Genomic DNA, 17862 nt, shown 5'->3' with positions numbered 1-17862 from the left:
TATTTTAGTTATTGTGTTTTTCAGTTCTAAAATTTCCATTTAGTTTTTGAGATCTTCTTTTCCTTTACTGAGATTTTCTTTTGTTTTCTTTTCTTTTTTCTTTTGCTTTCTTTCTTTCTTTCTTTTTTTCTTTTTTGCTAAGGCTTTTTGTTTTTTCATTAATTTCAAGCATGCTTATAATTGCACTGTAGCATTTTTATGATGGCTGCTTTAAAATCATTGTCAGATAATTCTAACATTTCTGTATTCTCAGTGTTGGCATCTACTGATTATTTTTATTCAAGTTGAGATTCTTCTGATTCTTGTTTTGACATGTGATTTTCTCTTGAAACCTGGACATTTTTTAAAAAATGTTTTCTTAGACTCTGGCTCTCATTTAAACCTTTCATATTAGCTAGGTTTTTCTGACACTACTCTGGCAAGGGAAGGGGGAGTCTTGTTATATTGTCAGGTGGAGGTGTAAGTACAGATTTCCCACTTGGCCCCTATAGATATCAAAAGGAAAGGGGGGCTACTTATTACTGTTGGAGGGATGGGAGTTCTGGCTACATGGTCTTCAATGTGACTATGGTAAGGGTGGCTTTATTACTGCTGGACCACCAGAGAAACTGAGGCCTCCTCTGACACCATCTCAGTGGGGGTTGGGGGGTGAAGCAGCTTGTTACTCAGTGAGGAGGGGATGGGAGTGAAAGAGAGGCTCCGTGCTGATCTCCACTGACGTCATGATGTAGAGGACTCATTACTGGCTGGTGGGAATGAAAGTCCTGCTCCCTACTTGGCCTTCTCTGACTTCACCCTGCTAAGGGTGTTCAGGAGCCTTATTACAGCCTCATGAGGGTACCAGTCTAGGCTCCCCATTCAGCCTTTGCTGTTGTTAGCAAGGGTGGGGTCATCATTTTTTTCTGTAGTGTTTGATTGGAATGGAGCAGTTACTGTCTGAAGGTTTTCTGTTTTGCTGACCTTGCTCCTTTCATGGTCTTTTGGCAAGAGAGAGAGGCATTTTAGGGACTTTTTTTTTGTTTGTGCCCATCAGCATTTTTAGGTGACTGCTTCACCTACAAGTCTGGGATATATGAGACAAAAAGAAAACCCAAGGAGGGGCTCAGTCATTAAGCATCTGCCTTTGGCTCAGTTCATGATCCCAGGATGCTGGGATCGATCCCCGCGTTGGGCTCCCCGCTCCGCGGGAAGCCTGCTTCTCCCTCTCCTACTCCCCTTGCTTGTATTGACCCTCTCGCTGTGTCTCTCTCTGTCAAATAAATAAATAAAATCTTTAAAAAAAAAAAAGAAAAGGAAAGAAAACCCAAGGAAGTCACCACCATGTCCTTCCATATGTCTCAAGGTCCCTAGACAGTCTGCCTTCTTCTTGCACCATTCAGAGTCTACTTATGTTTCTTTTATATATAATGTCCAGGGGTTTTATTTGTACTTAGCAAGAGAGATAGATAAAGTCATTTACTCCACCTTTCCAGAAGTGGGAGTACTTATTTTAATTTTTTTGCAATAGAATAATTATCCTAATTTAGCTGGCCCTTCCACTAAAATTTTTGAGAAAATATTTCTTTAGATCTCAAGGAATACAGTGAAAACAATAAATGAGTAGGACTGCTATTCTAAGTTTATTTCAGAAGAATGACAAAGAGCAAAAGGAACTGAGAGGATATAAACTATCTTCCCAGATGGAGGTGTTTTTACTTCCATCGAAGTTGTACATTGTGCATGGAGAGCCCCATAGAAATATAATAATTTAGGGAAAGTTCTCCTAATTTTGAACTGCAAGATTTAGTTTTCCTCAGAACATATCTGGCCCCTTGATTTTACATTATTTGAATTACTATATAAATGCCACATTTTCTTTCCAAGTTGACTATTTGAGGGTAGACACATTTTAAATGTGGCACTGCAATTGATTTTCTCCTTATTGTATAATAAATCTACCCAACAATGCTTGGAAGCTAGGCATTCAATATGCATGTACTTAGTGAATGATAGAATGAATGAGTGATTTATAAAATGTATATATATATTTTAAGATTTATTTATTTATTTGAGAGAGAGCACAGTGGGAGGGGTAGAGAGAGGGGAAGAGAGAATCCCAATCAGGCTCCTCACTGATCCCAGGAGCCTGAGATCGTTATCCGAGCCAAAACCAAGAGCCAGATGCTCAGCCAACTACGCCATCCAGCGCCCCAAAAGATATTTTTTTCTAAAGACTTGACAGTGTATATATTGTTACTTTAAGGACTTGTACTTTCTCTTCAATTTTATTTTGGAGGGTTCAAATTTCAATTCATACCACTGTTCGGTTGGAGCATGTTTGTGGGCACTATGGCTTTTGGGGCCTGGGTTTTACTGTCCCTGTTCTCATAGTGGAAGGAGTTATATTGACAATCACCTGCCCTCTACCTTCATCACAGACACACACATGCACACATGTACACGCACACGCACACAGATGTGTGAGCACATTATCTTGTTAATGTCAACATTCATGGGTCAGAGAGGTAGTATACATAACTTCATTTCCCAGCTGTATTTCTGAGGTGCGTTGTGATACTTCTCAGATGAGGATCGCTGCTGTCACTCCTGGTCCTTTCTCTGCCCTCAGTCATTTCTGTAGGACTGTCTCCCTTTTGATGTAGCACTGGAAGCAGGCTTCTGCTGATTTCCATAGGAGCCCTTGCCCTTCCCCATCGGACCCTCCCAGGTAGGGGAAGTTGCCCACAGCCTCTGCAGAAGCTGCAGTGAGGTTTGAACCCCATGCTGGTGTGCCTGACTTTTCACTGGGGTTCCTAGAGGCTGTGGGTAGAGATAATTCCCTGGCATTCCCACCTGGAAAATGGGAAACAGTTTCTCCACAGAAATGGCATTGCAAAGCATGGTTAGGTATTACTACGGACTAGTGCAGGGTAGTTCAGGTATATTCTAGACTTATATATGTTTCAGACTGCTGCAAGGACTTAACCATACTTTTCTGATACTATTTTCATGGGAAACATCTTATGGGTTCCAAACAACTGACTTTTAAGCTGCCTTGGCTTTATAAGTTGAAGACAGGCAAATGCCTACAGGCGTGTGGTTCTACAGGTAAGATTTGCAGGCATCATGTCTTTAAAATGCAAAATCCTCAGAAGGCAAGGATAGGATCTGTTTTGCTTGCACATGTAGAGCACTCGATCACTATATCAAGTGATCCTGGGATGAGTTTTTAAAAAAATCTATATATCTGTTATTTGTATCTATCCGTCTATATTCTGTACAGAAAGAACATCTAGATGGGATCAAATCTGTAAAGATACTGCTTTTATGTGACGATCAAAATACTACCTAGAGTTTTATTCAAAATGGGTGAATTACAAATGTATCACTTCATAGAGTCCTTTATTGGATTAACAATAAAATCATTAATTTGTGGGTTTGCTGGATTTTGAGATTGCACAAAAACAAAACAGCCTTCTAGACTGCTACTTCAGGGGATTTAGCTGAAATAAAGTGGATAAACTCATTCCTGTAATTTTTTTTTTTTTTTGACAAATGAATTGAAATGGTGGCATTAACTTTCTGAAAACCTTATTGAACAGTCACAATTTAGGATGCTGTGTAGACACACACATAAAAGGCAAGGTTTCTTTTTTTTTTTTTAAAGATTTATTTATTTATTTGAGAGAGCGAGAATGAGAGAGTACATGAGAGGGGGGAGGGTCAGAGGGAGAAGCAGGCTCCTCGCTGAGCAGGGAGCCCGATGCGGGACTCGATCCCGGGACTCCAGGATCATGACCTGAGCCGAAGGCAGTTGCTTAACCAACTGAGCCACCCAGGCGCCCCGCAAGGTTTCTTCTCTTAAGGAAATTATAATTCAATAAAGAAAATGGAAAATAGAACTGGAGAATCAACCATGAATGGTGGAGTACATAACTATGGAGAGACATGGAATTACAGATGCCAACAAACACATTATCATCTAGATGTAACCTTAAGTCAACTTCCATATTAAATATTCTGTAAGAACAAGTCAGAAGGTAGAAAATAAATGGTCAAGTTGTCTGATAGTAATGAGCTTATCCTCTCAGTTTTAATCATGTCCCATGATCCTTTATATTTCCTATTTGTTTTTTTTATTTAGAGGAAGTACAACTACTGGCTACTAGTGGGACCTTGGGCAAATTACTTGACTAAGCCTACTTATTCATTTCTGAAATGTGGGTAATTATTCCTACATGACAGATTTGTTTGATCAGACTAATGCATGTAAAATTCTTTTTTTTTTTTAATGTTTTATTTATTTATTCATGAGAGTCAGAGAGAGAGAGGCAGAGGCAGAGGGAGAAGCAGGCTCCCCGCCTAGCAAGGAGCCCGATGTGGGACTTGATCCCAGGACCCTGGGATCATGACCTGAGCCGAAGGCAGACGCTTAACCATCTGAGCCACCCAGGCGCCCTGCATGTAAAATTCTTATCAAACTTTCTTATACATAGGTAAAATAATAGTAGCTGATATTTTCACTTTTGCTATGGCTGCTTATTTTTGTTAGCAGGCTCTGTAATGTCAACAAAAACTACATTTTCTCTTACAGAGTGCTTCTGATTCTACACTATGCTGTTATCCTAGGTGAATATGGGCTTAGAAAGGTAAATTGGCATCAAGGATATCAGAACCCTTTCTTAATAGTGTTCATGGATGAACCACGTAAGTATTGATACTTCCCTCTTAAAATTCCTATATGTTTCAAATATGCATTTTTATCATTAGCTCGCAAAGAGCCATACAGGCATACCTCAGATAGATCGTGGGTGTGGTTCCAGACCACTGCAGTAAAGCACATACTGCAATAAGGTCAGTCGAATGAATTTTTTGGTTTCCCAGTGCATATAATAATTATGTTTACACTATTCTGTAGTCTGTTAAGTGTGTAAGAGCATTATATCTAAAAAAAATATACACACCTTGATTAAAAATTATTTCATTGCTAAGAAATGCTAACCATCATCTGAGCTTTCAGTGAGTCATAATCCCTGATCATAGATCACCGTAACAAATATAATGACAAATTTTGAAATGTTGTGATAATTGCCAAAATGTGACAGACATGGATTGAACAAATGCTGTTGAAAAAATGGCACCGAGACTTGCTTGACACAGGGTGACCAAACTTCTCATTTGTAAAAAAAATATGAAATATCTGTGAAGCACAATAAAACAAGGTATGCCTGTAAATTATTTTATTTTTATTATAGTTTCATGAAGGATCTTATTTTTGGTTCAGGTTTGTACTTTAAACGCTTTTAAATGCTCATGATCATTCTACTATTGGCTTTCTATCATTTCTACTTGCATAAGCCTTGCTTTGTTCTCTTCATTTCAGGGACTTAAATTTAAGCTCTTAAAATCTGGTAGTAAATGAAGTTTGTTTATTCACTTAATCAGCAGTGTCTACTATAGGCTAAGCACTGTGCTGGGGATACTAATGTGAGTAAGAAATGGTTTCTGTTTTCAAGGAACTTATTGTCTACTGCAGATGTGATCATATCACTGTTGTTGAAACTACTAGGGAGGAGTCGTTTTTCAGCTTATTTACTTTTTCACTTAAGTCTTTATTTATTTTAAAGATTTTATTTACTGGAGAGAGAGAGAGTGAGTGAGCGAGAGAGCATAAGCTGGGGGAAAGGCAGAGGGAGAGAGCCCCGATGCGGGGCTTGATCCCGGGACCCTGGGATCATGACCTGAGCTGAAGGCAGATGCTTAACTGACTGAGCTGTCCAGGCGCCCCTAAGTCTTGTCTTTAAAATGTTTTATTTAGTGTACTTCTGAAACTTTCTACTTCTCCATCTCCAATTTTCATAGCTTCAGAAACTGAGGTAGCATAGTCATTAGGGTATAGGCTTTGGACCCAGACTACCTGGGCTAGAATCACGACTCCACACTGTTTCTTAGCTATGTGACCTTGGGTAAGTAACCACTTTATGCCAGTTTCCTCTTCCATTATAAAAGCGAGTGAATCATTACATACTAAATGCTTAGAACAGTGGCAGGCATACAGTAAGCACTCAGTAAATGTTAGATATTGCTATTAGTTCTTCTAAAACATCAGAAACAGTCTGATTCTGAATTTTAGGGGTAAATTATAATTGCTATTCATTAGTCTTTATAGTATATCAAAAACAGGCTTCTGATGTTAAAGTGTAGATATTTATTAATATTACAGAACATTCTTTTTCTTGGGCACCTGGGTGGCTCAGTTGGTTAAGCGACTGCCTTCGGCTCAGGTCATGAGCCTGGAGTCCCAGGATTGAGTCCCATATCGGGCTCCCTCCTTGGCGGGGAGTCTGCTTTTCCCTCTGACCCTCCCCCCTCTCATGCTCACTCTCTTTCTCATTCTCTCTCTCTCTCAAATAAATAAAATCTTAAAAACAAAAAAACAGCAAAAAAAACCCCACCTTTCTTTTTCTTAAGTAATCTCCACACCCCGTGTGGGGCTCGAACTCACAACCCCGAGATCAAGAGACCTATGCTCTACTAATTGAGCCAGTCAGGCGCCCTCAAAACTTTTTTTAATAAAGAATTTCCAGTTTCTAATAACATGAACTCAAGAGCCAGGTGTTGCCCAGAGGTAAGAGAATAAGTGCAGTGTGCGTCAGTAAAATTGGGAAGGAGAGAAATAAGACCATATAAGGAAGTGGATGCCTTTGTGACAGAACCTACATCCTTTAACATAATTTTCTAGAGTTTAAGAAGTTGAAATATGGACTTAATACTGATAAATTTATATATAAACATATGCTAATTTGATTTTTAAATCTCTGAGCACAGATACATGATTGTGGTTTATATTTAAGTTCATGAAAATTATACAGGTACTTTAAAGTAAGAATAATTGATTTTCTCTTCTGTTTAAAAGTTTTATTTCTCAGAATCATAATGATAATTGATCTAAATAAACAAAATTGCCAAAGCAAAAGAAAATCTGACTTTGTTATAAATACCTTACTTTTTTTGGTCCAAAAAAGGTATAAGCATTTTTAGTTACGGCAGTTAATTCTTTTTTTTTTTTTTTTTTAAAGATTTTATTTATTTATTTGTCAGAGAGAGAGACAGAACACAAGCAGGAGGAGAGGCAGGCAGAGGGAGAAGCAGGCTCCCTGCTGAGCAAGGAGCCCGATGTGGGACTCGATCCCAGGACCCTGGGATCATGACCTGAGCCGAAGGCAGCCGCTTAACCAACTGAGCCACCCAGGCGTCCCATGGCGGTTAATTCTTAAAATTACCAAAAGGCAGACAATGGCATAGGTTTACTTAAAATTTTAATTTCAAATGAAATGTGTGACACTGATACATAAGGATACAAAGATGGCAAATAACCTAATTCTTCTTCTTGGTTTGTTCAAGCCTCCAGGCACCAGTCAAATATCGAAGTCGTATAAAAAGTAGGTCCTTGCCCATTTGTAGCCAGCTCCAAAATGGAACTAATTTAGAACCTGCGATTTAAAAATAATTAAAAATGAATTAACTTAAATAAACTCTGGAGAAAATCTATCAGTTTAAAATTACATTTTAGGTCAGTCAAATGACCTTTGTGACTTTCTAGTCACCTTATTTTTTATATTATGTATGCATGTATGTATTTATGTATATATTTAATTCCATCTACACACTTAAAAATGATTTTTTAGGACAAATTTTCATGTTTTACATGCTACCTTTCAGTCTCCGCACACAATATAAATTAATAATCTGGGATAAAATCCAAGACAAAAACCCAACTTTTATTCTAATTCTCCCAAAGATTCTCAATCAGCTAAAAGAAACACAGTCTTAGCTAGGACATCTTGTCCAGTGGTGGCCAAATGGCAGTGTGCCAAGCCAGCTGACTATAGGAGGTCTGCCTCCTGGAGCATGTTTTTTTTTTTTTAAGATTTTATTTATTTATTTGAGAGAGAGAATGAGATAGAGAGAGCATGAGAGGGGGGAGGGCCCGAGGGAGAAGCAGACCCCCCGCTGAGCAGGGAGCCCAATGCGGGACTCGATCCCGGGACTCCAGGATCATGACCTGAGCCGAAGGCAGTCGCTTAACCAACTGAGCCACTCAGGCGCCCTGGAGCATGTTTTAAAAGCTTGTCTTCCTTGATTTTATCCCATGGAATTTTTTTATTAAGTCACGAGTAGACTGCAGGTCAGGTAACTGGGGTACTGGATGGTGAAGGGTCATGGCCAATATCAAAATACTAATCACTGACAATTTTCTAGATTTAAGCCCAAATACTCTAGCTCCTTCCTCTTCTCCTCCCCCTCCCCCCACTTATTGAGGTATAACTGACAAATAAAATTGAAATATATTCAAAGTACAGAATGTATGGATTTGATATATATATATATACACAATGTATATATTTCTATACACATACTGTAAAATGATTACCATAGTCAAATTAATTAACACATCTACCTTAATTTTATTTGAATCATTTACAAAAGAATTAAACATCTTCAAAGCTAAATTGAGTCGTTTCTCTAATAACACAAACAAAACATCTTGGAAGTTAAATGAAACTGGGAAGGACCTAAATTGTGGAGATTTCAGTTGGCCCTATTATAGAGAGGAGGGACTGAGGGTATATGGCCAAGGATTCTGGGAATGACTAATACAAAACTATTCACTGAGTGCCCGTTAATGAAAAGTAATACATAACTATCTCTGAAATGCACATGAGCAAATGATGTAAATATGAAACACATTTTTTACTTTCTCCCACTTCAATTTCCCACAGAGTCTATGCTGGACATAGATCAACACAGATCAACACAGCAGATCCCTCTAAGTCTGAGCAGTCCTTTATCGGCTTCTCAATCCCCTTTGATCTCAGCAGCTACTATGGAGAGTAGTTAAATTTGATTCAGCAAGACTCCAAGAGGTTTGAATTTGTTCTAGACTATATAGTTTGTATGATCCCCAGACCTTCTCCTGTCCCTAAACACCCACAGTTACAGAACAATAATGGCATATTACAACAAAGACTTTCTGGGAGGAGGCCATGCTCAGCAGGGGCGGGGTGACTCTGAAAGTCTCCAGGTGATTGTTAACTGCTTCCACACTGTGAATTAATTTTGGAGCATTCTAATGTAAGTAAAGAGAAAACTAGAATATATTTTAAGTTCTAAAATTATAAGCAGTCTAAGCTTTTTCAAACAGGAATTATTAAGAATTACGACAGATTTCTCATTATTAGAAATCTTAGAGATTTTCACATTTTTTTGGATATATATACTGGCTCTGAATGGACTGTGGGCATTTGGAGTAAAAACAACTATAATTCCTTATTTAGCTCCGCATGGTGGCTTGTAGGTACTCAATACCTACTGAGTAATGAAATAAGACCATACTAAATAAAAGGTGATACAAACAAAATTTATCTCAAAAGACTGATCAGCCTTGTGTCTAGCCTCAGATTGCCATGATCCTGTCTGCTGCAGAAGTTTTACTGAATTTCTTGGGCCAGGTAGTCAGCCTACTGAAGACCCAGGAAGAGATTGCAGGGAGAAGGCAGTAAGCCATTTGGAGGGTGGAGGGGATTAGGAGGGTAACTCTCTATGGAACTGCCCCTCTCAGTCAGGTCAGCTGAGTAGGCCCTGATGGGGCAGCCAGCTTACTTTACTGGTCAACTGTATTGTCACCAACCCCCCACCCCACTTAAGATCAGCTGTAACATGAACAATATGCTCACCTTCAATTTCAGTCCAGTTGACAGCAATTTCTGCTATTGGAATTTTAAAGAACTGTGCTATGTAAAGTAATTCTACATCAAATGCCCTGAAACAGAAAATATATTGATTTTTATTTTTAAAAAGACAAATAGAGTATAATTAAATCTCTACCTTGGCATGTTTTACAGAAGCTTATAAGGCAGATATATAGCTTATATAACTGAAAGTCAGATTCATAGAAGGTCAAATAAAAGGTTAAGTAGTTTAGGAGCTTCAAGGTAAATAGTGTGTCACTGCATAACATTTAAATGAGAAATATAGTGTCTCTATCATAACTCAGAAACTCTCAGAGGTAAAATTGGCCTGTTGGGCTCTAAGAGAAAATTTAATCATGCAAATTTTCAAGATTGATGGTTTTCAATCCCAGGCTTAACTAGCTCAAGGTACAGAACTGATAGCATTTTCAACTGATTCAGAGAGCTGATAAAACAGAACTCTGAGCAGCTCTTGGAGAAAAATGTTGTCAATCACCTTAGAGTTGCTTGATTACATTCATCCACCACCAAAGGATCAATTTCTTTTTTAAATACAGGGTTGCCTACGGCCTTGTTTTTTCCTTTTCATCTCCCCATGCCATTCTGGGCAAGACAGTACTACCAGCCTTTGAAGTGAAAAGCCACTTTAGAGTAGTCTGAAATTCTCTTTGGGTATAACTAAATACATACATGGGAATTAGATATATTGTCTCATTTTAACTTACACTGTTAAAATCATCTCTAGTCTGAATTCCCAGTTCCTCCTTCCTTCTCCCTATGAAAGGCTCTGAAAGCTCCTCCTCAGTTACCCCTTGGTTTAGGTGAAATCTGCTTTCCCTAAAGTTTCTGAGCCCTGACTTAGAAGTTTTCTTGGATTCTGCTTACAAATTCTCTGAAACCAGTTTCTTCCTCTCAGTGGCAGTGAGCTCAGGGAGAGAAACAGCACTACCTATTAAACTTTCTTCATGCCCTTGTAACCAAAAGCGCTGGAGGCCTTTACTGTTTTGCTTTCTTCTTGCTCTGTTAAGCAAACCCCTGCCCCCCCCACTTTCTAGACTGCATGGAACACACTTCAAACTTCCAGGGGTTGGTTTTAAAATATTAGCACAAACAAAAAAATACCTAAAACCCACTTCTATTTGATTTTCCTGATCCCAGACAACTTGAATTTGGGAGCTTTGTCTTTTTGGCCACAAAACTACTACTGTCCATTCTGTGACTAGTTTAAATCCCAAGTATTTGGATAATTCAATATGAAAACTATTTTTTTAGAAAACACTTAATGCTTTTTCTTATCCTAATAAAATATTTACTTAAGATGATAAAACCATCTACAAAAGCGTTCTTTGTGTTGTTAAAAAGACTGTGTAAAACTTCTGTTAACTAGCCTGGGACACTCAAGAAAGGAGGAAATTATTTGACTATTAAGCCTGGTTAACCCTTAATCCTCTCCTTTAACACAAAACAAAACAAAAAATACCTAAAAGGCTGAATTAGTTTTAATGATAGTCAATAATCTGAACAAGATTATTAAGTATTGTTCTAAGGATATCAGCATATAGTGACTTATCAAAGACATAAAACAACATGAGAATGATGAGTAGGAAGGAGTGGGGGAAAAAGCACTGATTAATTGAATTTATATTAAAAAAATTGAAAGGGCTATTCGTCTTCTACTATTACTTTTACTCTATCTTCCTCTTTTAACATTTTAAGACATGAAGATGTTTACTTAAAAAAAATGCGTAGTTCACATCACCATATTATAAGAGACTAATCTGTTACCAAAGAAAACAAAATTAAAATACCAAGTATTTCTGGATAGAGCCTTATGCTATTGTACAGAAACAGTATAAGGGTTAGTCTCCAACTCAGATGCCTTCATGTGTTTTTGTAGATGTAGGGAGGGCAGAACCACTGTTTTCTTTTGTTACTCAGTTCCTGGTAAAGCTGTGACCTCACAGATATATTTCTGAAGAACAAAGAGCGTGTTGATGCTCTGTTAAAGACAGCAGACCCACACATACCCTCCTGGCTCCCTCCTGAAATCCCACTAAAATTAAAACAACAATGATGGAATAAACACGTAAGAACAAAGAAGGGATGAAAGTAATAAAAAAAATATGAAACTTAGAAAGTAGCTGGACAACTGGTAACTAGGAAACGGAGGCTGTGACAATGGGAGAAGCCTAGAACAGACGAATGGGTACCACAGAGTCCCCCAAAGGCTCCGGCATCACTGGCCTCGCTGCAGATGATGTCTGCAAGTGGTGCAGGTGGGGCTTCAAAAGGTAGGACTCACGGAAAATCTCTAGGAGGTTCTCTTTTGCTCAGGTTGTTTCTGTGAATGCTGGCAGCCAGGCTCCTATCTCCCAGGCAGGAAATCCAGAGATCCCGCTTTTGTGAAAACAACCAGCCCAAAAGATAATGACAGCTGGGAGTTTCCCACACCAAGTGGCCCTGCTACTTAATCTGTAGTGACATCGACCAGTTGATCAGAGTTCTCTGATCATGCACACAGCTTCCGATGAGCTTTTCAGGACCATACTAGACACGTGAGGATAGAGGTTCCACATCTGTTTTATAGGAGGGAAGAGAAAAAGGGTATGGGTTTGCAGATTTGGAGTAGCTACTGCATGCTTGACAAGATGCATGAAAAAGAGCCACACTAAGTCCCTGAAATCATGGTATTTCAAAACACTGTGGAGAAAAAGCTTCCAAAAGGAGCTGGGAACAACATGCATAGACAAAGAATTGAGATTCAGATTACTGTCAGAATTGGACTTCTCCACAGAAACACTGAGTGCCAAAGACAATAGAGCAATGCTTTCAAAATCCTGAGGAAAAATGACTTCCAACCTAGAATGCTTTCTCCAGCTATTAGGCAAATGGGAGGGGAGACTAAAGGTACGTTTCACACGCAGGGTCTCAAGGTTTCTTTCTCCAATGTTTAGGAAGTTTAATAGAGGATGTGCTCTACTGCAATCGGGGTGCAAACCAAGGAAAAGGAAGAACAGGGACTGTGCAGCAGACCAGAGAACAACTAGAAAGGTGAGAGTCAACAAGATGTCTCCAAGAAAAAGGTGAAACTGATGCGTGATCTGGTGCATGGGAACATAGGGAGATACTTTCTACTTCGCACAGAGTGTGAGCCTAAGTGACAGGTCCATAGTAAAGTGGCTGACAGAAACTCCAGATATTTATTATCCTCAGGAAAACAGAAAGTACAAGACAGGTAATATAATCATATTGCATACTATGGCTCAAATACGAATTATCTTCACACAGCTTTACCAATCAGTTGTGATCTAACCACAAATTATGTAGAAACTGCTTTAGGAGGATACGTGTGAGGGTGTACAGGGGTTTAAGAAAACTACATACTTATCTGTTGATTTATTTTGGAAAGTAGTATCTAAAACTGAAAAAAGGAGACAGGGCTATGCAAACTCATTATTTTGAATATGAAAGCAAATACCACAAAAAAATAGCAGAGAGTTGAGAGTGACTATAGTTAGGAAGTAGGAATTAGGGACAGAGGGAGATGGGGCAAGGGATGATGACTTTTTAGTATAAGCCTTATGGAACTGACTTTAAATTATTAGCATGTATAACACTGATTTTAAATAAGTATTCATCAGGGTGCCTGGGTGCCTCAGTTGGTTAAGCGACTGCCTTCAGCTCGGGTCAGGATCCTGGAGTCCCAGGATCGAATCCCACATCGGGCTCCCCACTCAGTGGGGAGTCTGCTTTGCTTCTTCCTCTCACCCTCTCCCCTCTCATGCTCTCTCTCACTCTCTCTCAAATAAATAAATAAAATCTTAAAAAAAAAATAAGTATTCATCAGAAGAAAGTACATTTCCAGGAATCCATTTTTTTTAAAGATTTTATTTGAGAGAGAGAGAGAGCACGGTGAGGGGGAGAGGCAGAGGGAGAGAGATTAAATCTTAAGCAGACTCTCTGCTGAGCAGGGAGCCTGATACGGGGCTTGATCCCAGGACCCTGAGATCACGACCTGAGTGGAAGAAGGCAGATGCTTAACTGACTGAGCACCCAGGCGCCCCTAAAGGAATCTATTTTTAAAATTACTCATAAATTGGGGCCAATTATACTTCAATATTAAATGTAAAGAATTTACATGAGATACAGTTCTGAGGATGGAGATTATGTATACACTTATATATTTAACATTATGCATATCTTTAATGTTTAGCATAACCCATACTCAGGTCTGTAATTTTTTTTTTTTTAAGATTTTATTTATTTATTTATTTGAGAGAGAGAGAATGAGATAGCACAAGCAGGGGGAGTAGCAGAGGGAGAGGGAGAAGCAGACTCCCAACTGAGCAGGGAGCCCCATGTGGGACTCAGTCCCAGGATCCTGGGATCATGACCTGAGCTGAATTTCAGGCAGACACTTAACCGACTGAGCCACCAGGCACCTGCCTGCCCAGTTTTTTAACTATAGCTTGATGATCTGGTCTGGAGAGTAAGGGTTGGCTGCTCTAAGGAAGAACTGAAAAAGAAGTTGAGAAGGGAAGGGTCCCCATTTGGAGACAGATTATGCAGCACCTCTAAAGGCCACAGGAAGGCACTGGGAAGCCACTGAAGGATTTTAAGCAAAAGAGGTGCATTTGATTGATCACTTTTAATTTTTGAAAAGACTCCTTGGGCTACAGCATAGGCAATGATGGTGTCCTGGATGGTGGTGGGAAGATGAAGAGAAATGAAGGGACAGCTTCTGTCTATCAGTGTTATTCACTAAACAGGCAGAGAGCTGAGGTGAGCTCTAGGATAATGACAACCCGGAGGACCAGGATATGTCAAGAGAGAGTGCTCAGAAGTATGGAACACTGCTGATGGGTTCATTAAGACACTAAGTGGTCATATCAAACTTGACCACTGGGTTTCATGACAGGAGGTCCCTAGATGCTGAGATGGAGGGATGGGGAAAATCCATATTGAGGTGGGGTGAGGCATGAGTGGGAAGAGAGAAAACAGAAGACCTAGAGCACTCTTTCAAGAAAAGACTGGCTGTGAAAGAAGGCTGGAGCTGGAGGGGGGGTGTCAATGGAGAGAGGGTTTTTTTTTTAATGGCAAGAGAAATTTCAACTTGTTTTAAAAACTGATGGGAAAGATATGGTTGACAGGAAAAGACAAGACAAATAAGCGAACAGGATGAAGTTCTTAAGGAGGTAGAAGGGGATGCAGAGGTCGAAAGACTGGTTGGTCACAGGCAGGAGAGGGAACTTACTACTAAAAAGGAAAGAATGGAAAGAAAATGGGTGCCCTCTTCTGTTCTGATATTTCTGAGCTTTTTTTTTCTTCAAAGGAAAATACAGAAGCCTAAGGAAACAGGATGTTTTCAGGCCTTTCGATTTGTACTGTCCATAATTAAGGTGAATAAATTAACTCTATGCCTTATGTTTAGTTTGAGATTTTGAAAATAAGATCCAACTCCATAAAAGAATAAAGCTATGGATTACCTTTACATATATACATGTCAATTCTGTTTAAACCTCAGTGTTCATTCTGAGAATATAGGGCTGCTTCTCATGACCTGGAATAGCAGCCGTGTAAGACATGCCCAGTACATCCGGTTAGGAACTCACCATCGTTCAATGTGTAGAGATGAGAACGTCTGTGAAGCTGCTTCTCGTGTAAATAATTTGAACCCACACTGTGTGTCTCTGATTCCTTTGACACAAAGGAACCACACCAGAAAGTGGAACCCATACATGAGCAGAGTACGGAAGTAAGAACGCTGAAACAAAGACAAAATATAAATGACTTTTCAATTAATCTGTAAAGGACAATTGAAAACACCTGGCTGTAGACAAACTGCATTTCAATATTTAATTGGCTGGGTAGATCTTACATATGAACACCATTGTTTCATTAGTTTCACTGGCAAAGTATATTACAGAAACTTTGAGGATGCCTATTGCTTAGAGCAGGGCAGAGGTACCAGGGAAATAATTATTCATTTCCTGCAGGTTCAAGAAGAATCAAACAAGAATCACAGTACCTGTGAGAGGTCAGGGCTTTAATCTACCGGGAGCATACTATAACTCTTTTGGGCTGCTGTGAGCAAGGAGAGCATCTCATTCATCTATACATTTTGTGCCTCTTTGCCCAGATATATTTCAGGTTCAAAAAGGTGACAGCTGGGGCTCCTGGGTGGCTCTGTCAGTTAAGCAGCTGCCCTCGATTCAGGTCATGATCTCCAGGTCCTGGGGTTGAGCCCTGGGTTGGGCTCCCAGCTCAGTGGGAAGTCTGCTTCTCCCTCTCCCTTTGTACCCTCACCCCCATCCCCCCCCCCCACCGTGCTTGCTTGCTCTCTCTCAAATAAATAAAATATATATATATATATTAAAAAGGTGACAGTTACTGGAATATCTTGGAGATATAAAACACTATGATTTAAACCTAAAGTTCTATGTCTAGTTAATGAGAATATTGATCAAAGAAGTACAGCAAAGTGTCAAAAAGTCACAGACTGAGAAGGAATTTGAAACAATAGTCTCTCCAGTTAGGTATGACAGATATCTGATAAATATATTTTAATGATTTTCAAGTTTCTTAATACTTTGGATATTCAACTTAAGTATTCTTTAATCCTGAGTATTCATATTATTAGTAATTAATTTTATTAGTAGAACATGACATAATATTCCAATATTTATTAAGTATTGCAAACTTTAAAACATCAGAATAATAGATCATGAATTATCATTGTATTCAAGACTCTCATGTTTAGGATTAAAAGAAAGGATCTAAAAAAAAAATTTTTTTTCTATAACGTAATAGATCCATGGAATGATACACTATATGTGGACATTGGCAACCTACTGAGAGTCTATGTAGAACATTTACTATTTCATACTATTTAATATTTCCCTTCCTCCTTTTGGATTTTGCTTTTGAGAACTGTAATCTTTAGTATCATTCTTCATTTACTGGCTTTTTCTATCATCATCCAGAGATGACAGAACCATGACTAAGCGGTGATAACACGACAAAGCAGAGAAAGCCACTGACCTGAGCAGACCTGTATTTGAATCCTGGCTGCATTAATAATTAGGAGGGTGACCTTGAGCAAGTTACTTTGACTCTCTCCATCCCACTTTCGTCATCTATCAAATGGGAAAGAAAATGCCCACCTCACAAAGTAATTATAAAGATTAAATAAGATAACAGTTAAGCCTTTAGCCAAGTGTTTGGCACAGACAGTAACAGGAACTCAATAAATGTTTTTAAAAAAGGATGAAAGCGGGCGCCTGGGTGGCTCAGTTGGTTAAGCGACTGCTTTCGGCTCAGGTCATGATCCCACGGTCCTGGGATCGAGTCCCGCATTGGGCTCCCTGCTCTGCGGGGAGCCTGCTTCTCCCTCTCCCACTCCCCCTGCTTGTGTTCCCTCTCTCGCTGTGTCTCTCTCTGTCAAATAAATAAATAAAATCTTAAATAAATAAATAAATAAATAAATAAATAAATAAATAAATAAATAAATAAATAAATAAAGGATGAAAGCTTGAGAGCTCCCTTTAACCTCCTGACCACAATTTCACTTGTGTATTATATAGGGCAGGAAGGGAAGGAAGAATAAAATACTTATCTATAAGGTATGTGAAACAAATTTCTTTTTAAGCGTGTGTGTGTGTGTGTACTTCTCTGTGTTTTTATTATATTTTGTGTCAAAAAGGAAAAAGTCAAATAACACAGTAAAACAAAATATCTGCAGTACATGTAATTGAAAATGATCAGTATCCATTCTTTCTTCATTAGAAAGATAACATTTTAGAACTCTTCAGAAATAAAAAATAAAGAGTATAATTCCAAAGCAAATTGGACAGAGCCTAAGAGCAGCTCACAGAAAAGGACACAAAAGAGACTTTTAAACATATAGAACAATGGTCATTCTCATTAGTGACCAATAAAACCAAATTTTAACTATAGCATGATACCATGTTATACCAATCAAACTGGCAAACACTAAAAAGAATCACAGAATTAAATCTTTTGTTAGGATATGGAGCGATGGGAGTACTCCACTACTGGGAATATAAATTGGTTACCACTTTGGAGAGCAATTAGGCAAAATGTTTATAAACTGTAAAACAAACTTTTTGAA

The 17862-nt window shown here is 38.8% G+C and overlaps 1 protein-coding gene across 3 annotated transcripts in view; it reads right to left on the bottom strand.

The window, feature by feature from the left end:
- Positions 1 to 7281: 7281 nt before the first annotated feature.
- The window catches only part of ALG5 (ALG5 dolichyl-phosphate beta-glucosyltransferase), a 36623-nt gene continuing 26042 nt past the window's right edge, over positions 7282 to 17862 (bottom strand). For all 3 annotated transcript variants that reach the window (XM_045869326.3, XM_045869327.3, XM_054506307.1), the window contains 3 exons: positions 15344 to 15495; positions 9717 to 9802; positions 7282 to 7472 (listed from right to left, as the gene is read on the bottom strand). In XM_045869326.3, the coding sequence (XP_045725282.1) occupies positions 7357 to 7472; positions 9717 to 9802; positions 15344 to 15495 (354 nt within the window). In that variant the 3' untranslated portion in view covers positions 7282 to 7356. The remainder of the gene's footprint in view (positions 7473 to 9716; positions 9803 to 15343; positions 15496 to 17862) is intronic.

Source organism: Mirounga angustirostris, unplaced genomic scaffold (assembly GCF_029215605.1).
Source record: "Mirounga angustirostris isolate CCGP_5_RB_7025 unplaced genomic scaffold, mMirAng1.0.hap1 SCAF_3, whole genome shotgun sequence".
Lineage (NCBI taxonomy): Eukaryota > Metazoa > Chordata > Mammalia > Carnivora > Phocidae > Mirounga > Mirounga angustirostris.
Note: the sequence above shows the minus strand (reverse complement) of the source record. Positions and strands in the feature narration are given on the sequence as shown.